At 42.5% G+C, this 23,580-nt stretch overlaps 2 protein-coding genes and 1 long non-coding RNA gene across 4 annotated transcripts in view; 2 read left to right on the forward strand and 1 right to left on the reverse strand.

Annotated features, from left to right (window-relative positions):
• Positions 1-253: 253 nt before the first annotated feature.
• LOC308315630 lies at positions 254-1,818 on the forward strand. Its single transcript, XR_013964061.1, has 3 exons — positions 254-444; positions 1,445-1,586; positions 1,677-1,818. It is a non-coding gene; the product is annotated as an uncharacterized lncRNA (long non-coding RNA).
• Positions 1,819-2,354: 536 nt separating this feature from the next.
• LOC308315598 (ZP domain-containing protein-like) lies at positions 2,355-7,249 on the forward strand. 2 transcript variants are annotated; one of them, XM_080763662.1, is made up of 6 exons: positions 2,355-2,511; positions 2,767-2,954; positions 3,074-3,474; positions 4,705-4,804; positions 4,981-5,157; positions 6,620-7,249. In XM_080763662.1, exons 1-6 carry the CDS (start codon positions 2,475-2,477, stop codon positions 6,770-6,772), a joined length of 1,056 nt encoding a protein of 351 aa, XP_080619788.1. In that variant the 5' UTR covers positions 2,355-2,474; the 3' UTR covers positions 6,773-7,249. The 2 variants fall into 2 exon arrangements, with proteins under 2 accessions (XP_080619788.1, XP_080619789.1); XM_080763663.1 differs by having other exon boundaries at positions 4,981-5,158; positions 6,624-7,245.
• Positions 7,250-14,284: 7,035 nt separating this feature from the next.
• The window catches only part of ano1a (anoctamin 1, calcium activated chloride channel a), a 109,244-nt gene continuing 99,948 nt past the window's right edge, over positions 14,285-23,580 (reverse strand). The window contains 7 exon segments of the mRNA XM_080763836.1: positions 14,285-15,643; positions 17,329-17,434; positions 17,939-18,123; positions 19,195-19,247; positions 20,323-20,413; positions 20,416-20,460; positions 20,464-20,477. Of these exon segments, the coding sequence (XP_080619962.1) occupies positions 15,392-15,643; positions 17,329-17,434; positions 17,939-18,123; positions 19,195-19,247; positions 20,323-20,413; positions 20,416-20,460; positions 20,464-20,477 (746 nt within the window). The 3' untranslated portion in view covers positions 14,285-15,391.

The raw sequence follows: 23,580 nt of genomic DNA on the forward strand, positions 1-23,580 counted from the left end.
CTACACCACCCACCAGCGCAGCCAGAGCTACACCACCCACCAGCGCAGCCAGAGTTACACCACCCACCAGCGCAGTCAGAGTTACATCACCCACCAGCGCAGTCAGAGTTACACCACCCACCAGCGCAGTCAGAGTTACATCACCCACCAGCGCAGCCAGAGTTACACCACTCACCAGCGCAGCCAGAGTTACACCACTCACCAGCGCAGCCAGAGTTACACCACTCACCAGCGCAGCCAGAGTTACATCACCCCGTACAACCACCCCTGCAACAACTACCAACCCACCCACTGCTCCAACCACTACACCACCCACCACCACAACCAGAGCTACAACAACCACACGGTTTGTCAGGCCCCCGCCGGCCCCTACAACCACCACCAGACCAATGATTGCCAACTCGTCTCCTCTCAGCAAACTTCCTTTACATTTCGCTGTCCTTGGTGAGTCAACTCAACACTTATGCATGCGTATAATACTAATGGTTGATGATAACGTTGTGGGAAAACAGAAGTTTGATGCCACGGTTATACACTTTGTTCCTTTCAATGTGACTTTCGTGATTGGAATGTTCCCCGGTGAATATCACCTGGGGTCATGGCCGTTGAGGAGAGCTGCTGGAAAACAGAAAGATGAGTCCAGTGTCTCGTGCTAATGTCACAAACCGCTGGACCGCTTAGCATTGATTGATTGATTGAATTTAAAACAAATATTTTATGGCTCGGGACGGCTACTGTGTAGCCATCTGGGCACGCCGGTAATCCCTGACAGCTTGACTCCCGATCAGACTCCTGTCAGACTACTGTGTATTGTGTACCTACAGTATTACATCCCTCAACAAAACCTGAACTTTGAACATTCAGTGGACTTTCTGTGTCCTGGCGTTTTATTTTGTGAACAATTAGGCTCAGAAAAGTGATATGATTGGCCCCTGGTCTTTGATATCAAAGTTCCCTCTCCTCACAAAAAAGGCCCAGGGGGCTAGTTTCCATTGTGGTCAAAGGTTAGTGATGCCAGCTCAATTTATCCCTCATTGCGAATGCAATGAGCACTAACTATGAGACCTAGCAGAACATGTCTGTCTATCTGTGTGAGTCACGCTGTAACACCACCCGCCCACCACCAGAGGGTGCAGCTGTATCACACACAAAACACACACACACACACACACACACACACACACAAAACTTAACTTAAAAAAACTTTAAAGAAAACTTCAAAAAATAAATAAAAAATAAACGCGCACGCACGCACACATACGCACACTAAAAAATTGTACAAAAAAAAAACTTAAAAAAACCCCTTAAAGTACGTAATTTATTCTAATTGTTGTTATTGCAATTTACGAGCTGCTTTCTCTTCCTGCTTTCGCGCGTCTCACTCGTCAGTAATAGCTTTCGTGTTACTGTCGAAGGTCACAAATGATTTTCATTTCAATTGCAGTCGATCCAGCAGCTCCGTCGTGTGAGGAGGGAGAATATTTACCACGGCTGCTGCATCCAACACCCAGGAACGGAGAGCAACTCCAAGGTGAAGTCAACAAAGAGACAGAGATCAGAGTCAAAGCACAAGCCACACGCTCCACGTAAGACAATTGGGTGCCGGAACCAAAGTGCGTTTATGACAGAAATGTTAAGCATGCGCGAGATGAAATCTGTTCATTTTCTTTATACAGAGTCTATGATATGGTCTTCAGTGGACCGTTGAACGTCACTAAGCACAAGACCACACGAGACGAGTACGTCATCAGATGGACTCCCGTCCCCGATGACGTGGGACAACGCTTCCCCATTTGCTTTGTTGTTGAGGCATCGTATGGGTAAGCCTCTCACATTTGTTCATTCCGAGGCTATACAGATTCTCTGGGAGGGGAAGTTGACTTGACTTAATAATGTTTATTTATATAGCACCTTTCAACACGGCGTTAGCAGGAGAGATCCTGCATGTAGTTTTGCAAGTCCCACTGCATCCACCTGTAGGCTCTGTTTCTAGATCCCCCTGGGGGACTTAAAGGTATATTCAGTGATTTCACTCAAAAAACCTTAGGTTTCGTTTTTGGCTGTGGGACCTAAGCCTCCGTTCAATCAGCATAGAGAGTCAAAAACGAAACCTACGGTTTTTTGACCCCCAGGGGTTAACTGGGGACAGGGAGGAACTCCTTATATGGTCAGCACACTCTATAGTAGAGAACAAAAAAATAAGTGATATTTGAATTAAGTGAAATCACTGAATATACCTTTAATTAATTCCCTGCCACCTTTGAACCACATCCATTTGAGCCACGGACCACCATTGAATTTGATGACATTTTACATCTTTCAACTATATGACCGCGAGGCAGCCTATACTGATCATTCTCGCCAGGTTTAATCCGTTCTCAAAACTCATTTGGCTAAGAGGGCAGACCTTGACCTTGAACACACATCTGTTGTTTATTGTCACTCGTTTCAGGTCTCGCATCTATCAATCTGAGATGAGGTGTGTTGTTGTGCAGGTGGTACCGAGACAAGGTGAGTCTTGTTGATATCCACCAAATACAATCACGCTTGTGTGAAGTGAGGGGCCGCAAATGATCTAAACAAACATTGAAAATCCATAGACTTGGCTGCCAACAAAATAACAAAATTCTGAAAGCCAGACAGTGGAGGGGATAGTGCCCCTCAGTAACATTATCTAGGTTGTAACCACAATTTTAGCATACACCGTATTGTTGATTGGTGCAACAGAACAAATGTATTTATTTGTTTATTTCCAATTTATTTCAGTGATAGCCAATGTGATTTGCAATGAAACAGCCATGACGGTAGAGGTGGAAAAAGCCTCGTTCAAGGGAGACATAGGTCATCTACGACTTAACGAAGCAGGCAACGTGGCCTGCAGAGTGGACGGGCAACAAAACAGTACTCATATCATCGCTGTGGTCCCCCTCAGTGACTGTGGTACTCAGATTGAGGTAAAGAGCTCATTCCTGGATTATTGTCAACAATGTTAAACAGCGCTGTTCAATATTTGCCATTACTTAAAGTACAAGTTAGCTTGTCATACAAAAAAATATTAACTTTTTCCATGCAGGAGGACGACAATAACATCATCTTCAAAAATGCAATCACCTCCGTCGACGATGACAACGCCGTGATCACTCGCAAGCACCTGCTGGAGGTGGAGTTCCAATGCCTGTACCCCAAGACTGGCAACGTGACCATGAGCTTCACCGCGCACAGGAGCAGCGTCAGAGTCGAGGAGAAAGGCTTCGGCACCTTCACCTACCAGTTTGAGTTCTTCCAGAGCCAGCGTTTCGCCTCAATGAAGGACCCGCGCTCCTACCCGCTGGAGTACGACGTAGGGGACAAGATCTACATGCAGATAGAGGCCTCGTCTTCAGTCAACAACACCGAGCTGTTTGTGGAGTCCTGCAGAGCTGCGCCGTACGATAACCCGAACTACCAGCAGACCTACTCCATCATAGAACACGGGTGAGTGAAGATAATACTTATTTATTGTCATAGAATGAATCACTTATACACATCTTTCTTTTTTGAGGGCGCTATACCCCTCATATGTCCAGCTTTTAGGCCTGACTCACACCTTCGCATCTAAGCATACAACATATACATCTAGCATGATGCATGCTAGATGTATGAAAGGGTTTGTTTACATCTTGCCCCAATGCATTTCCAATGGGAGTCACATGGTTTGACACAACATTTGTGTTGCACGGCTTCCGGCTGTGTTTCGACTGCCCCCCTGTTGTATGAGGGGGAGGGGGGCAGTCAAAACACAGCCGAAAGCCGTACAACAAAAATATTGTGTCAAACCATGTGACTTCCATTGGAAATGCATTGACATACCCTTTGTTTACATCTAGCATGCATCTAGCATGCATCAATGTTGTATGCTAGATCGAAAGGTGTGAGTGAAGCCTTAGCTCCTGACTCACACCTTTTCGATCTAGCATACAACATTGATGCATGCTAGATGTAAGCAAAGGGTTTGTTTACATCTTGCCCCAATGCATTTCCAATGGGAGTCACATGGTTTGACACAACATTTGTGTTGTACGGCTTTCGGCTGTGTTTCGACTGCCCCCCCTCCCCCTCATACAACAAAAATGTTGTGTCAAACCATGTGACTCCCGTTGGAAATGCATTGCGAGCTTGCATCAGTCATTAAGTCTCATGCATCAGCTATACATCAATCTGTTGTGCACGGGTGTGAGTCAGGCCTTAGTGAGCGTGTAAACACAAACCTTGTCCTCACACAAACATTAAATTCTATTGACAATAAATGGCCTGCAGTTTTGTGAACACAAACATTAAAAGACTAATGATTGGCCAGAATGAGATTATGCACGAGGACAAGAGCGCGCCCTCACTTCACACACAGGTGTGATTTTTAAGTGGTGCAACCACTTCTACATCCAGCTTTGTCCGTGTACCTGTTTGTGTACATACGTGAATGAGCATGCGTGGTGTGCATGCGTGAAATTGGAACGAGAGAAGTATGTGACATTGCTGCCACCTGCTGGACGCAAATCAACTGCCTGCAGCGCGCATGCGCGATCCATAATAAAGCTAATCTAACGGAGCAGAGAGAGAGAGAGAGGGGAGTTGCACCACTTGGTTCACACAGGTGTGATTTTTATTTAAGAAATACATAAATGACAAATACCCAACTTGAAATCTGTCTTTTTTGGTTTCAACCAGGTGTGCTGTGGACCACACTGTTGACGTCTTTTCACCACGCCATGAGAAACATTTCCAATTCTCAATGGACGCCTTCAAATTCATAGGACAGTATGATCAGGTAAACAGGGATCTATAGTGTTGTAGGTGTCAATTCCTTGTCAGGGTCAACACGAAATATGGTACAGGTAGCTGTGTAATATCGATCAATGCTTAATTCAACTATGAAATGACGACACATTTATTTCCGCAAAGAAATGTTGGAAAGGTTTAATATTATTCTCATTTATGTTTCAGGTGTACATCAGCTGTTCAGTGATCCTGTGTGAAGCTGGGAACCCCAACACCAGATGCTCTCAGGGATGCATCAACTCCCCTCAGTCTAGAAAGAGGAGGGAGCTGGGTGTCATTCAAACGGAAAGACACTACATTTCCCAGGGTCCCCTGCGCCTGAGAAGGTCACCTGAGAGCACAGGTATAACTCAAACCTTTCTCAAGTCTGTGATGAACTAGGGTGTGCTCGTATAAGTCGCATAGCTGATCCACCAGTTCTTGTGCAATTCCCACAGTTTCGAGTCCCACTGCATTTCATCATATCATCTCCTTTCTAATTGATGCAACAAAGAACACTGCAAATTAGAGGTGTGCCAGCACTGCCAGGGGCACCTGGTATACTGTACTTATTATCAAGTCCTTACCACAACCGGCCTAGGTTCCATGTGGCCCTTAAAAGACCAGTCCACACCAATGCATCTAGTCGCAACTTGCAACCAGTTGCAAGAAATTGCAGTGGTCTGGACTGACCAGGCAGTTTCAGACCAGTGCCATAATCGTTGCAAGTACAGTTGCATTTCCAAGTAGTAATTGGTGTGGACTGGCTTAGCTGCATGTCATGCCCTCTCTCTCTCTCTTTCTACCTTATCTGTCCCTCCACCTACTATCACTATTAGAAACAAAAACCAGAAAATGCAAGTTGAGCCTTATGAATCACTGCCTTTCGTTTGGGCTGTCTGGTAAGGTATTGTGTTTCAGTCCAAGTCTGTTTTGGCATTTTAGTGACTTTTAGTGGACAAAAAGTGTCTTAACAGTACATAATACATTCAGTATATTATTATACTGAATGTAGCTGTACATACAATACTACATTACAATAGTTTAGCATCACAAACTATTTAAAATATGTTTTTCATTTTGAGATTGTGTAGTGTTTGCCTGATATTAGCTGGAAATGAGCACAGAGTCAGGATGTAAAAGGCAGCCACACCATGGTTTATTCCCAAAATAAGTTGTACAGCATGGGAAATGGCATGATACACACAGCAAACAAATGGGGCATGTTGGTGTGCAGCTCCACCATGCCCTCTCACTGAATCTAACACTGAGTGGGTGTGTGCTTCCTGGCAGCCTTTTATAGGCAGCTGAACCAATCAGTGCAGACGCTACCATATTACCGGTTAAACATGCAACACTTCTGAACCCCACATAATTAACCCACATCACATGAGCCTATAAATCTATATCACTACACTGGTAAGTAAATATCAATTATGCCCACTATTGCAAGATAAACCACATATCCCATTATCATATCATTAGCAGCTCCAATACATAACTCAAACACCCCCTGGCCATTTCACTGTGGTCCAGTCCAGACCAATATATGGCGCTCTGGTAACCTGGGGACTCTTTTGCCTGAACACACTGGAACAGACAGAACAGAAGCAGTCAGTATTCAAGTACCCATAACACAGTCTCATATTACATTTTCATGTTCACAATACTCTCAATAAACCAGTTCAACTCATGACTCTTCCTTTGTGTGCAAAATGCAAATATAAATACTTAAATGTGCCAAATATCAGTAACGGAGGACCACTTCGTTATAGATTGTCATTACAGGCTGAAACAGTGTGCTTTCTTTTTTTTAATTATTTCTTCAGCCACCAGCCTGAACCAGAACCTAAACCTGAACCTGGTCTTCATCGCTGGATGCCTTCTCACAGCCGTCGCCATGATCTGTGCAGTGGTCATGTACAAAGTCCGGAATACAGGCGTGAAATATCAACTCCTGCCATCCACTGAAAGTTAAAGGCAGCATTAATGCGTGTGGTGTCTGATGATGCACACAGTGCTCTAAAGGGGGACATTATACATGCAGTCATTGGCTGGGGAGTTTCTTATTTGAAATAATCTAAATGGGAATGTTTTTAACAGGTGATTTTGAATGATGGTGTATTAGGATGGTGATTAGATCATGTAGCCTTTGCGCGTGTATAGCCAGCCTTCATCTGCCTTTTGCATTGCAACCAGGCTATATTAACCAACCATGATCAGGGCCCAGTATTCAAATATATTCTGATATACTTCTGATAATATTTCATACTTCCTACTCATATAAGGGGAATTAAAAAGGATGTCAAAAACAGGTTAAAAACTCTAAGTCACCTTTACTATGTTTTTGGACTATCTGTGTGAATTATTTTACAGTGTATTGTTTAATTTGTGGTGTTTCACAAAATATTCCATGAAGTGAAATCATTAAAAATAAATATATATTTATATTTATGTGAAGTATCAAGTATGTTGTTATCATTATGAAATGAGGCCATGTAGTGTTTGCCCGATAAGCAGCTGGAAATGAGCACAGAGTCAGGATGTAAAAGGCAGCCACACCATGGTTTATTCCCAAAAGAAGTTGTAAAGCATGGGAAATGGCATGATACACGTAGCAAACAAATGGGGCATGTTGGTGTGCAGCTCCACCATGCCCTCTCACTGAATCCAACACTGAGTGGGTGTGTGCTCCCTGGCAGCCTTTTATAGGCAGCTGAACCAATCAGTGCGGACTCTACCATACTACCTGGTTAAACATGCAACACTTCTGAACCCCACATAACCCACATCACATGAGCCTATACATCTATATCCCTACACCGGTAAGTAAATATCAATGATTCCCACTATTGCAAGATAAACCACATATCCCATTATCATTAGCAGCTCCAATGCAATACATAACTCAAACACCCCCTGGCCATTTCACTGTGGTCCAGTCCAGACCAATATATGGTGCTCTGGTAGCCTGGGGACTCTTTTTCCCGAACACACTGGAACAGACAGAACAGAATTAAGCAGTCAGTATTCAAGTACTCATATTACATTTTCATGTTCACAATACTCTCAATAAACCAGTTCAACTCATGACTCTTCCTTTGTGTGCAAATATACATACTTAAATGTGCCAAATATCAGTAACGGAGGACCACTTCGTTACAATCGGTATCGGCAAATATGCCAGTCTAACCACCGATCCGACACAGGGGTATAAGGGGTTGACACTCTATAGCAGGTAAATAAAATGTTGGGTCATGTGGAATTTGCTTTGGAGTTGCCCAAACTGCAAGTGCACATTTGAGTGAGGAGTCTGCTATAAACACAACACGAGATATACAGCTAGATAGCCATAAACACTATTCCTGGTCGGTGGACTTCAAAATAAGATATTATTTTCTTTTTGTATTATTTATTATTATCTGGTATCGGTATATCGGTTAACACAGAAATTGTGGTATCGGGATCGGATCGGAAACAAATAAAGTGTATCGATTCGGGACATCCCTAGTTATAATGTAACACGGTTACACGGTGCACGGTTCTGGAAGATACAGACTGTATAGAAATGAATACCCAGCACTCACGTTGTATCCCATAGGATTCTTGTTAGTGTGGTTGCCTCTGGAGAGGCAACCAGACTCTTGTAATTGTAACACTTTATTATTATTATTCCACACCTGGAGTAAGACAAAGTTTGCCGCCCTACAACAACAAGAAGTTTTGACTGTACGCACTTGAGCCATATGTCAAATTGACCGGAAAAATCGGGAATCGTGTGCTTGTACTTTGCTAAGAGAAATGTTGTATATTTTATTTGATATGAATTTATTAGTGAATTAAATTTCCCCATTGACATGAATGGGGAAATGCAAAAAAACACATTCAAGTATTTTTCCCTCTGAGACTGTAAGCACTATAGTTACAAAACTTTCAGGGATATTTCCTAATTATCACTAAAATTAATTAAAAATAATATTTTTTAGGTCGGCCTCATGGTGGCGATCGAGCGCTTGTACTGTGCGAAGAGAAATGTTGTATATTTTATTTTATATGAATTTATTAGTGAATTAAATTTCCCCATTGACATGAATGGGGAAATGCAAAAAAACACATTCAAGTATTTTTCCCTCTGAGACTGTAAGCACTATAGTTACAAAACTTTCAGGGATATTTCCTAATTATCACTAAAATTAATTAAAAATATTATTTTTTAGGTCGGCCTCATGGTGGCGCTATAACATCCCACTTTACCTTTTGGCTCATAACTCTTGAACCGTAGGTCGTAAAATCAAAATTATTTTTACCCTGGATTCCTTGGGTCATGACGCGTCTCCCCATATAGGCCACGCCCTTTTCCGCCATGATGGATTTTCCGCCATTTTGAATTTTGTCCAAAACACACTTTTTGCTTTTCCCACTACAGATTTTGTCCAAATGTCACAGAAATCGGCACACGTGACCTCTGGACCCACCCGATTAAAAAACCGACTTCGGAATTTCGATAGTGCGTGTCGTTCGGCCGTAACCGTCGTCCGAAGTCAGTAGGAGGGGCCTATATCACGAAAAACGCCATAAATCACGAACGGGATGTCCAATCCATCCCGAATTCGAATCGCGTGTCCGGGGTGGTTCGTTCGACCGAGTTCCGAAAGCAATTCCGTTTTCATCCACAGGGGGCGCCGCAAACGCGATAAATGTAACCGTCTGTCGGGAAAACATGAATTTCGGGGGTCGAATCCCCTCCGAATGACTTACACGCGACCTGAGACGTGACTCGAAACCAATCGGGAATCGTGTGCTTGTACTTTGCTAAGAGAAATGTTGTATATTTTATTTGATATGAATTTATTAGTGAATTAAATTTCCCCATTGACATGAATGGGGAAATGCAAAAAAACACATTCAAGTATTTTTCCCTCTGAGACTGTAAGCACTATAGTTACAAAACTTTCAGGGATATTTCCTAATTATCACTAAAATTAATTAAAAATAATATTTTTTAGGTCGGCCTCATGGTGGCGCTATAACATCCCACTTTACCTTTTGGCTCATAACTCTTGAACCGTAGGTCGTAAAATCAAAATTATTTTTACCCTGGATTCCTTGGGTCATGACGCATCTCCCCATATAGGCCACGCCCTTTTCCGCCATGATGGATTTTCCGCCATTTTGAATTTTGTCCAAAACACACTTTTTGCTTTTCCCACTACAGATTTTGTCCAAATGTCACAGAAATCGGCACACGTGACCTCTGGACCCACCCGATTAAAAAACCGACTTCGGAATTTCGATAGTGCGTGTCGTTCGGCCGTAACCGTCGTCCGAAGTCAGTAGGAGGGGCCTATATCACGAAAAACGCCATAAATCACGAACGGGATGTCCAATCCATCCCGAATTCGAATCGCGTGTCCGGGGTGGTTCGTTCGACCGAGTTCCGAAAGCAATTCCGTTTTCATCCACAGGGGGCGCCGCAAACGCGATAAATGTAACCGTCTGTCGGGAAAACATGAATTTCGGGGGTCGAATCCCCTCCGAATGACTTACACGCGACCTGAGACGTGACTCGAAACCGTAGCAGGCCGGCGAAATCAGCGGGAGGGGTATATATGTGAGCCGCCGCGGCAACCACACTCTGCAATTTTTCAAAATTGCGACCTTTCTAGTTAGTGTGGTTGCCCTAAAGGGGCAACCAGACTCTTGTATCTCTAACACTTTATTCTCTCCACTACTGGAGTAAGACAAAGTTTGGCGCCCTACAACAACAAGAAGTTTTGACTGTACGCACTTGAGCCATATGTCAAATTGACCGGAAAAATCGGGAATCGAGCGCTTGTACTGTGCGAAGACAAATGTTGTATATTTTATTTGATATGAATTTATTAGTGAATTAAATTTCCCCATTGACATGAATGGGGAAATGCAAAAAAACACATTCAAGTATTTTTCCCTCTGAGACTGTAAGCACTATAGTTACAAAACTTTCAGGGATATTTCCTAATTATCACTAAAATTAATTAAAAATATATTTTTTTAGGTCGGCCTCATGGTGGCGCTATAACAGCCCACTTTACCTTTTGGCTCATAACTCTTGAACCGTAGGTCGTAAAATCAAAAATAATTTTACCCTGGATTCCTTGGGTCATGACGCATCTCCCTATATAGGCCACGCCCTTTTCCGCCATGATGGATTTTCCGCCATTTTGAATTTTGTCCAAAACACACTTTTTGCTTTCCCCACTACAGATTTTGTCCAAATGTCACAGAAATCGGCACACGTGACCTCTGGACCCACCCGATTAAAAAAACAACTTCAGAATTTCGGTAGTGCGGATCGTTCGGCCGTAACCGTCGTCCGAAGTTAGTAGGAGGGGCCTATATCACGAAAAACGCCATAAATCACGCACGGAATGTCCAATCCATCCGAAATTTGAATCGCATGTCCGGGGTGGTTCGTTCGACCGAGTTCCGAAAGCAATTCCATTTTCATCCACAGGGGGCGCCGCAAACGCGATAAATGTAACCGCCTGTCGGGAAAACATGCATTTCGGGGGTCAAATCCCCTCCGAATTACTTACACGCGACCTGAGGCGTGACTCGAAACCGTAACAGGCCGGCGAGATCAGCGGGAGGGGTATATATGTAAGCCGCCGCGGCAACCACACTCTGCAATTTTTCAAAATTGCGACCTTTCTAGTTTTATTTTGTTCCCCCCCAGCAGCAAACAACAACAGTGTGGACGTTTCGGCCCAAATGGCCTTCCTCAGCGCAAAATGAAATCATTTGCGCTGAGGCGTAAATCTCATTGAAGACAAAAGTGAGTACGCAAATTGCGATTGGCCCGGAATGAGATGACCTATGATGATGTATGGTGATAAGAGCGCCCCTCACTTCACACGGGTGTTATTTTTTATATTTAAATTACATATTTTTGTTGTCATGTGGTCTACCTGCACAACCTCAGTGATCTACTGGTAGACCGCAATCTACCTTTTGGGGCAGCCCTGCTCGATAGCAATGATTACTATCAGAAAAGCACCTTATTATCCTAAAACTACACGTACTTAATTGAAATGGATGCGGATTCTGATCTTTTAAGTCAAGAGAAATGTCCTCGTCCTTAAAACGTGGTACATGATCACATGTAAGTAACATCACATGTACTTACAGTATTAACAGTGTTGGCTGAATAAGAAAGAAAGTCTCTAAAACAAAATGTGCATTTCTTTATTATTCTAAAAGACAAGAGCAAGTCATATACTCCATGTAAGAAGTAAAGTATTCTGTAAATCTCAACTAAACAAAATATGTTGGTAGGCAGTAAAATATAAGATCATTTCCCAGACGTGCTTCAGGTCCATAATGGTATGTTTCCAGTACAATAGATGTTAAAATGCAGAACAGTAAGGTATAGATAATTGTGGTCATAGGCCTACAGTATTTAATAATACATTCATTTCAAAGTCTCTCATATGTCATTCCATATTTACAGTTTTTGTAGCTAAAGATGTTCACGTTCATTCTTTCAACAGTGCCTTGCAGTTGCGGTATAGTTTAAGACTGCAAATATATTGATTATTTTCTCAAGGATCACTAGGCCTATCATTTTTTATTAGTTGAATAATCTAGAAGCATGTTTCTGAGGGGCGCTAGCCAGCAGGTTTGTTTTAAAAACTCCATTGACAATGAAGGGAAAATTTACATCTTGTCCCTAACACAAACATTAAATGCCATTAACAATGAAGAGAATGTAATGTTTGTGTTGGCATGGTTTGTTTTACATCACCATTATTACATCACCTAATCAACACGAGTTCCCCTCAGTTCACACGGGTGTGATGTTTTATTTTTGTTGCAACCTTATGAGCTTGAAGATTGGCTATTTTTGCTTTTTAAAACAATAATCGATTCAATTCATTAGTTTAATTAAGTGTTGCATGGTGTAAGCCAAATACATCACACATATAGCCCACTCATCTACTGCTACTGCTACTGAGCTGTGGAATATGTCTGAGACTTGGTGCTCACGTTTAGTTTTATATTGAATAAAACATTCTGTCAATACAATATAACCAACACTACTGTAGTTGGTCTCTCTGCTCTTCATTAGACCCATGTGGTCAGGTAGGACACCTACTGGTTCAAAGGGGTATTGCATGAATAGGCTTTCTGTATTATAGCTCAGAAGTAGAAATGTTGGCACTTTGCGCGGGGTACTTGGGTTCAGTACCCGGCGGGTAGGACAAACTACCTATGGATTAGATTTAAGTGAATAAGGCAGGTTAGGTTGGAGGAGTTGGCTAAAGCAGTAGTTCCCAAAATGTGGTCCGGGGGCCCTCCAGAGGTCCTTCAGGGGGTTCTCAGGGGTCCCCAGCTAAATGACAGATAATTAGGAACCAATGGCCCCTTACGGGTCTCTAACCCTTTCTTATGGGGGTCCTTAGCCTTATAATGCACATACCAAACTGGGGTCATTGAAATTAAACATTTAAGAGAATCACTGGTCTAAAATAGTGGTGGTTTGTTGCACAACTGTGGTCGTCGTGGACACAGAGCAGTGCTGAAAACAAGACCTCTGCATCCCACATGGATCGACGTGCTTTATAAAAACAAGTCCGTCTGACCTTTAACTATTCCAGTTCATGACACCAGTAGTCACGTGATGTGACGTGTGCTGCTGGGACAGAACGGGAAGCCCTCTTCAAAATCTAAAGACATTTGTCATTTTGTAACAAGACAGTGAGTTTAGTTGGAATCCGTCTATACTTCTATATACAGAACATACAGTATGACACAACACGACATATATCAACAGGCAGCTTGACATGGTACAAACAGTCTCTCATAACAAAGAGATTAAAGCAAAAAAATTAAAAAAAAAGCACTATTAGTTCAACAACATTGCATAATTCAAAACAATTGTACTGTAGATCAACTCCTGCTTTGCATTTAACTGTGCAAATAAGAAAAGAAAAGGTCTCATTATCTGAATGGGACACTCGTACGTACACCGTCCCATTATGTCCCCCCACAAGCCTGATTTGCACTCGTACCGTGGTGTCTGGACTCTGCCCAAAAATAGTAGATCTACAGGCTCACATGCTTGAGTTTGTATAGATCCATTTTCTCACGAGTGAAGCCGTCATAGGAGGAGGGTAAAGCATTGGACGCTTGTTGAAATAATTGGCGAGGTCATCATTGTGTCAGCTTGTGAGATGTCAGGATATATGCATGTGTTGTGTAAAGTAATGGGGTTCTCAAAGTAGAGTCTGGGGACCCCCCTCAGGGTCCTGGAGGTTTCAGGAGGTTCCCCACCAAATTTAGTTGATACACAAATCAAAATCACGTTAAACATTTTAATAGCATACATGTTATAGCCTGTTATTCGTAACTAGCCGATCTACAGGCTCAAAACGTGCTCGTTAGATCGGCAATGTTCTTTAAAGATTTTTTTTTTAACATCTTAAATTTCATTTTAAGACTCAACATTTTTTGAATAATTTTGAAATATTTTAGTAACAAAATGTTCTCTTATAGGATTCCTGGGGCATATGTACATATGTATGTAACAGACAGTATGTAAGTAAATATATGTCCCAGTTATAGACCAACGTTTCAGCGCCTTTCCATACAACAGTGATTGTTTATTAAGAGTGCAACAAAAACCACCCTGTGGGCAATAAATGACGAGGACAATTTTACACAATCAGGCAAATTACATTTTGCCAGCATATGAGCTACGATCTCCGTGGAATGTTTGTGACGTGAAAGCCCTGAAGAGCTCAGAAAGTTCTGGACGTTCTGGAGGTGAAGGGAGGGAGTCCCGGCTTGGTCCTAGATGGTGCACCTAGTAATCATCTATACCATCGTAAACCGTTTCTCAGATCCAGGACCATTATTACCAAAAAGGAAAAAAGAAGAGACTTAGTATAAGTCAAGACAAGGTTAGTCAGTGTATGTTTGTACAAAGGTTTCTCGATGCGTTCGATCCCTCGTGGGTTAGTCGTTAGTACATAACATTATACAACGTTCAGGAGGACCAGGTGTGGTCTCCAAGTTGGCTCGTCACCGACGATGGACATCAACAGTACGAAAGGATAGATACAGGGTATAATTGGTCTGCCAGCACGGAGAAAATGCATTGTATTTTATTAATTCTCCTTCATCCGAGTCTAAATTAGATGGTGGCGGCAGAGAACTGATGATTTCTCCCAGGAGTGACTCACTGAGTACAAGTCTCTGAATGACTCTCCGTAATGACTCTGTGAGTGACTCTCTTGGATGGCTGTCTCTATAGGACTCTGACTCTTAGATCAATTAGGAAGGACATGTTTCGATTAGATAGTGTAATATATCCTGACCCCAGAAAGAGGATGTTCTGGAAGGCGGGACCCAACTGGATGGACGGATATAGAGCTCTGTCTCCGATACAACGCTCGATTTTGAGAATGGTTAGCGGTGAGCCATTTAGCTATAACAGCTAAGCATGTAAGCAATTAACATTGCTAACACCTAGCCGTCTGAGCCATCGGCTCAGTAAGCTGCCGTTAGCTCAAATGTTCAACAGCTGCTGTTTTTTGTGCAACGTGCCAGGTGGTTAGTTAGCCGTGTTGACGTGAGATACCGGGCGCGAGCGGGCTTGTGGCGCAGGGCTCCGGTTGGCCGATGGAGAGGAAGTGTAGTGGTCTTGGTTGTGGTTGTCTCGCCCTGCCTGCTGCCTCTTCCCTTGCTCCTCCTTCATGAAGAGCTCCACCATCATGATCTTCTCCTTGTGGATCTGCAGGCTGATGTCCTTGGGGATGTCTGGGATGAGCCAGTCCACAAAGTCACTCATCAGCATCACCACGTTCTACAGGGCACACACACACAGGGGTGACAACAGTTCATTGATTTAATCAATTTAATCGATTATAAAAAACTTCGATAAATCGAGTAACATAAAAGTGGACCACGGCGCAGCAGCGCTTAACCACTTCCAACCTGGCATCACTATTTTGAGCATGAAATTATGGGACAAAAAGTTTAAAAGAATACAAATAAAAAAACTAACTAGAGCTTGTAGACCTTGAACAGTTGCGATGCCACATGGTGTCTTTTACCACCACCATGTTCTGCAGGAGACATGGAACAGTGTCCACCTCCAAGACCAAGAGTTTATCGATCACAGGGATGGGCAAAATATCCATATGATATCAATATTGTGATATGAGACTAGAATAGATATCACCTGGGAATTTAGATATCAGTGATACGTCAGATACGACTTAAGTACAGGTGGTTTTAATCAGCGCTATTTTTTCATTATATTTATATATTTTTCATTTGCCCCCAAAAATATATATAATACAGTCTCCTCACGCATTAGGACAATATCAGTCACCGGTACCAAGTATGGGTGTTGTCAATGAATCTAACATGGTTAAAATGGAGTTTGAAGTAACAATGAGTTTGTAAAATGAATAATATATATATATCAAATATCTAAATACTGAATCAAGCAACTTAAAAACTGTCCAAGCAATCAGTAGAGCCAAGTAGACAGTAGAGCCAACAAGTCAACATTTTTTTACATACAGGATCACATTGCCAAGTTATTATTAGGAGTCATCATTATCCCGTGGCTAGACCCTTTCGTGAATTTAACAATGCTAAATGATTCTCTATTGCACATGGAGCACACTGAACTCATTAAACATCTGTTCACGGGGGAAACGGAATACATAAATTTATACCAAAATGGAAGGTGTTTGGAGCCATCAACGCATTAAACTATCCTGGTTTCATTGAGGGCTTCATGTTTTCTGTAATTTTTTTCTCTTTTCTTTATATAGGCTTCCTTTTTCCCCCTCACAGCCTAATGGCATGTAGGGTACCGACAGTACTGTCTCTCATTCATGGTGTATAAAGAATGCAATCTGTAATTATTGTGTGTTTTCATTATTTTCAATTAGTTTCACCTGTCATGTTATTATTTGGCTGATACAGATCGAAGGCACGTTTTAACGCTTTAATGTTATTGCCATAACCTGATTATTTTCAGTAATCGTGTGCACGTAAACACAGTTACATTTGACACACAATACATGTATTTCATACAATGGCATGCAGCACTAAAAGTAAAGACATTTCTTACACACTGTGTTTCAATATCCCTTATCACTGAATTAAGTCTGGAGATAAATGTATATCCCGATGGCCGGTATATCCCCTCACCAGACTATTCCTTCAGACATTTTGAACTGTGCCGTGTTTGAGCCATGAGTGGGCATGTCTTATTTTTTTCTGAAAAATGCATGATGAATTGATGTAGGACCACTCTATGGCCATACATCAATTATATATGAAGAACATGGTTGTTTGCTTGTTTTGTAATGGACATAGCCTAGAAGTGCTTTCACATACAGTACAGCACATCAAATATGAAAGCAAACATTGCGCGTCGTGCCTGCTCATCAGAATGTGCGGATGCCAGTGTATAATCAACATGTCAGTATAGTGTGCATTCAATTCAGCACAATGTGTGTTCATTCAAACCTGAAAGACAATGACAAAGGCCAGACGAGCAGCCAGGATGGCCCAGAATTCCTTGGAGAGTTCATACGGAGAGTTGGACCATGGCGGTTCTCTGTAATCTTTATATCTGAGACACAAAGAGAGGAGGAGGGGGGGGGGGGGGGGGGGGAGTGAGAGAGGGAGAGAGAGAAAGAAAGAAAGAGATGGTATTTTATTTACTCAGTAGTCAGTAGATTTTTCATCTGAAGATTCATAATCATTTTGCCGATTTCATCAATTATTTATATGCATCTATAAATTCCCCCACGACTTCAAACTCCACACACCCACCACACCCACCACAGGGTGACAGGGAGTGCACTGCCCGGCGTCGAGTCGGTCGGACCCACGGTTGTCAAGAACCGCCACAAAAAGCCCGGGGCTCTAGTACAGGGGCCCCTGCCCCCTGCAGGCTCCATATATGGAGCTGGCCTGTTCTGACATCACAACACTCCATATTCGGGGCATGCCTGACACAGAACTCCATAGGAATATAAAGGAACACAGAGAGACGGATACAGAAATCTCCATATATATATGGGCATAAAAGGGACACAGACAGATAGATGGGTGGAACGGGTCATGGACTCACCTGCACATGTCCACCTTATACCCCAGATGCATGGGCTGCAGAGGCTCCGTGTTGGCTTGGAAGTTGCTGACGTTGAAGTAGGAGAGGGTGTGGTTGATGAAGCCGTGCATGGAGCCGTCGGGGCTGTAGGTGTACTGGTAGACCAGCCGAGGAATGAAGTCCGACGTGAAGGAGATGACAAACGCCTATACGGGTGGACGACCACACATGTCAACACATGAACACATTGAGTGACTCAGAAGAGAAGGACGTACGGTGGAGAGGTATAGTCCTAACCACTGAAACTAACTGGCATGAAACCCTATAGACCCTATAGGCCCTCTTAAAGGGACACTTCACCCTTTTTGCAAAAGAATATATGTTAATGACGTTTAGGAGCTTTAGAACACTTTCCTGGGGGTCTTTATGTGTGTAATATGTGGTTTTAGATATTTTAGATTGTAGCAGTGAGCCTGTTGTCTCTGATGTCATGGACACTGGGCTCACTTCCTTCCTGGACTACATGTTGTCTCAGTAAGACAGCTCTCCCCCCTATCCATAAGGAGGAGCAGTGCACCAAATAATTATGGAAATTGTAGTCCGGGAAGGTAGTGAGACCAGTGTCCATGACATCAGAGACAACAGGCTCACTGCTACAATCTAAAATATCTAAAACCACATATTACACACATAAATACCCCCAGGAAAGTGATCTAAAGCTTCTAAACATCATTAACATATATTTTTTTGCAAAAAGGGTGAAGTGTCCCTTTAACTCTGACCGTATACAAATGGAACCAAATGGACCTAGTGTAGTTTGATTTCCTGCACGCACAGGTTAAACACTACAGAAGGGTAAAAACCCCCCCCCCAAAACATGGATGGTTCTGACCGTAAGATTGTGATGAAAGCAGCATAGCATGCACCTAAAAAATAATAATGGGTGTTTTAGATTAAAAAAAAACCGATTGATCTTTCCTGCATTTCTGTGATGTTGGTGCCCGCGGGGAGAGACAACCATGCCCACTTAGGAGACCATTGTGTATCAATTTTGTGCTGGCGAGGTGTGAGATTGGCAAATGACGGATCTTATCATCCAGCGTGCCATTATGCAAGCGGCTGACAATACAGTTGACCACTGTCAATGCTTGCACATCGACACACCTAAATCTAACACCCATTAACGTATAGGCCACTACTGTATACGTTTTATTCAAATCATGCTGTCACAAGGTCTGGCAACTTTGGGTGCCCTGGGAACCAGAATCAAAACTCACATTAACAATGACTGCTACTTTGCTGAGGCCTCTCAACAGGTTGTACCAGATACCTGCAAAAAAAGACAAGAACAAAACAATCTTTGGCATACAGATACAGTACATCTGTGTGTGATGATTTATCCAGCATTACAGTTGTTAAGTACACACGTGCCACCACTAGATGGTACCAACAGCATGGACAAGAGAGATGTAGTCTGTACTGTGTTTTGAACTTGCATACAGGACAGTGTGAACAGGGTGAACACCATGGCCCTGTGCTGCTTATCGTTGGTGAACTATTAAGATCTAAAATTTCTGGATGAGAAATGTGGTTGATATATCCATAAAGTAAGGTAATAACAAGTGTAGAGTACAACAGTCGATTAAACTAATCGATTTAATAGATTATAGAAACATATAGGTTATATTAAAATATATATATATAATCACTTTACATTCTACAAGCACAACGTATGCATAATGTAGCACCACATACTGTAGTTTGAGTCCGTTGTAGCCTTAATCATGTGGAATACAATTTCCGTCAGTTGAACACGCTTGGTTATATACCGAGAGACAGAGTGAGCGTAAATGAGAAACCCATGATATCGACTATATATATAACCTTTTACACAACAGAAAATAACAGGATAATTGAGTTAAACATATTCAAAAGTGGCCATTTCAGTTAAGTCTATAAATAAACAAGGCCGGTTGAAATATTAGAGCTGATAAAAGTAAGTCAATTATCCTTATTGAGGGTAAATCCTTTAAAGAACTTTCCTTTGAATAGAACCACCAATAAATAATATTGCAGAAGAACTGCCTGCACATAGTACATAGATTAGGCCTACATTATGTAACGTCGCCGACTCGCTGGCTACAGCATGTTCAAAACAAATTAGTTCTACGTGGTCTTCAATATCGTTGCTGTTGGGTGGAAACTTTATTATGTCCAACACCGTTACTTTTCATGAAACCTGTGGTACCAATGAATACTATGTACTATGTAGTTATTATTTCACAAAATAGCCATCTGCATATAGCTCTTGGGTATGAGAGGTAGGGCATTATTTGTGAAATATGTGAGACATTGGTTCCAGCCGGAAAACAGTGACGACCCAGCGGTGACTACTGCCGGACTACTTCGTATGTCTTTGGCATCCGGGAGGTGAAGTGGTCTGCGAAGCTCTGTGACAATTTTGGGCGTCAGGCGGATCTCGATGTTGTTGATGAGTCATGAGCGTAGAGCGGGTGAGCGGGCAAGGACGCCACGAAGAGAAGTCACGTCAACTGGATGACTGATGAAAGAGAGTAGTGCACGGTCGTCTCGTTGTGTGGTGAACGGACATTTTACGTGCCAAAAGTTATTTCACATAATGCTAGAGCTGACATATCGGTCATTATTTGCACGGCACTAGAACTAACGGATAAGATAACAAAACAATCTTTTGGCATACAGATACAGTACATCTGCGTGTGGTTAGAAGTAATGTGAACAATAGGAAATTGATGAGGGACAGGAGAATTCTGACAGTTCTTACTCACCTGGTACAGATGAAATTAAGTGTACGCACATAACAGCACCCGAGGTTGTTGAGATTAAAACAGGGTTTGAGTTCTTTAGAGGTTCCAAAAAGGGCATCATTGAATCCATGAATTAATAATTTCCGATCAGAGTCGTCTAAAGACGATATGATCGCACTGTCAATGGAAAAGTTCCACCAGAAAAAAAATCCAAACAACGCAGCAGTCTGCAGGGATTGTTACCAAGTGGGATTGTGGATCGGCTGTTTTGTCAGTAATAAAACCTTTAGAATGACACATTGGACATGAGGCAGACTTGCAGGTGAAGATAAGTTTTTAATTAAGTTCCAGGCCTGGACAACATAGTGAAATAATAAAGAATATAACTCAAAACAACTCAAACAACTTAACTGAGAGGTACTGGTGTCAACCTCTCCCCATGGCAGCACAAACTCTACTGAGCCATTTTCCCTCTGTACAGACTCCTGACTCCACCCCTGGCTAAGCAGTCAGCGAATCACAATACATTTAACAACACAAGCAATCAGAGCTCTCTTCAGGCCATCAAGGCAGCTTCCCAACTACAGCATCTGCATAGATAAACACAAGGATATTAATTCACATGTCACAGCAGAATGTGCACCTTCTGTGGGACTGAGAATCAACCTGTTACACATACCATACAGAAACAATACAAGGGGTTGCAAACCCTTGGCCTGAGATCTAGTAACCACAGCACATGACTTTGACACAGCCTGAACAAGGTTAGTTAGAATAGGTAGATCCTCCCCCAAAATTACATAAGCCAGTTGATCAACCACCCCCACCATCATCATGTATGTTTGGCCCTCCACCCCAATATTCACAACCGCAGTAGGATACATTTGTTCTTTCCCATGAACACACCCCAAACCTACTAGGTTCTCAAAGTTTAAAGACCCATCATCTACAAACTTTGCCTTCACCAGTGTCTGGGAGCTACCGGTATCCAACAGTGCATTAGCAACCGGCCCATTAACAAGAACTGAGGTTGCATATGTAGATTTTTGAACTAGCAATTTGCATAGTGGGTTGAATTTCTGGTCTAGGAACATAGCACATAATATCCTCTTTAGGTTTCTTAAGCGGACACAAAGCTGCTTTGTGCCCTGGTTGAGGACAATAGAAACAGATAAATGTCCCATTTTTAGACCTTGCCCCGCCCCCTGTATCATACTTGGGTAGAACCGCATCACCTTTAACACCCTCTGATTTAACTTGACCCACAGTCACCTTGTTGTGCCGAGAAGGCTCACGAGGTGGCTCCGGATGTACCGCCAGATACCGATATCTCCCGTCTGTGGTTGATGCTCTTTTACCCATGTTCGGACATCTTGGCGGAGAACACGCAGGTACTGTTCTAGGATCAATGCCTCGGCCATCTGCTCCTTCGTCTTGGTCTCTGGTCGCATCCACCTCATGCAAAGCATTCCCTCAAGTTCCTCATGTCTGAGTTGGTTGACTACTAAAACGGGGTAATGCTAAGATCGAGAGTGAACTCCAGCTGGAGAAGGCAAACTTGCTGGACTTGACGAAAAGGTTGGCTGATGAGAGAAACCTTGTAGACACCATGGAGACGGAGCACCAGCGGCAATTGATTGAGGTGGAGCAAACTCATCAAGAGGTCCTAGATGCATCCTTACCCAGCGCCAGAACAAAGAATCTGATGAAACGAACCAGGACGTGGAAGAGACCTCACATGGCAAGCGTCTTCAATTCCAGGAAGAGGAACTCGTGAAGATGCAGGAATTGAGTGATAAAAACGAGGCATTGACGGAGGAGATTGAAGAATATAACTCAAAACAACTCAAACAACTTAACTGAGAACTGAGAGGTACTGGTGTCAACCTCTCCCCATGGCAGCACAAACTCTACTGAGCCATTTCCCCTCTATATAGACTCCTGACTCCACCCCTGGCTAAGCAGTCAGCGAATCACAATACATTTAACAACACAAGCAATCAGAGCTCTCTTCAGGCCATCAAGGCAGCTTCCCAACTACAGCATCTGCATAGATACACACAAGGATATTAATTCACATGTCACAGCAGAATGTGCACCTTCTGTGGGACTGAGAATCAACCCGTTACACATACCATACAGAAACAATACAATGAACATGTATTGTAGAACAGCATATATTAGTCTGACAGAGGCTGCTCTGTCACAGGGATCATTCTGTAGATCTTTTTTTATGTTTTTTTTTTTAATTAATGTTCGTGCACGTGCAACAGGAAGCCTGAAGGGTGTGTAAACGTGGGAAGTGTCTTTCATGTTCTCTGTGAGTAGAACGTGCATTAAATAATGGCATACAGAACAGTTGCTCAGCAGAGATCAAAGTAGCTGTAGTTAAAAAGTGTTAGTGGTGCTCCTGGATCGATGGGAAATACTAAATAAAAATCACACCGTGTGAACTGAGTGGTGCCCAAAGTTGAAAACTTTGGTTTTACTTTACTTTGTAGATTTTGATTATTATTAGAAAACCTACAGTAAACATTTTGAGCCATTTTGGGCATTTGAAAATAGCCGATATACATGCTTGTTGTGAAATGGGACAGTCTGCATAATAAGTACTTTTACTTTTGTACTTTTAAATATAGTTTTATACCAATACTTCTGTACTTTTAGTACAAGTAAATGTTGAATTCCAGACTTTGACTTGCAACTGAGTACTTCTACATTACAGTATTGATACTTTTACTTAAGTAAAACATTTGAGTACTTTTTCCACCTCTGGGTGTCGGGGATCGGAAACAGAGCTCAGGAGAGCCAGCTGGGAGAGAACTCAACTCACAGTCAACCTGGATGAACCTTTCTAAACGGTGAGACGGAACGTCT

Source organism: Protomyctophum bolini, assembly GCF_963924005.1.
Source record: "Protomyctophum bolini genome assembly, chromosome: 1".
Taxonomy (NCBI): Eukaryota; Metazoa; Chordata; class Actinopteri; order Myctophiformes; family Myctophidae; genus Protomyctophum; species Protomyctophum bolini.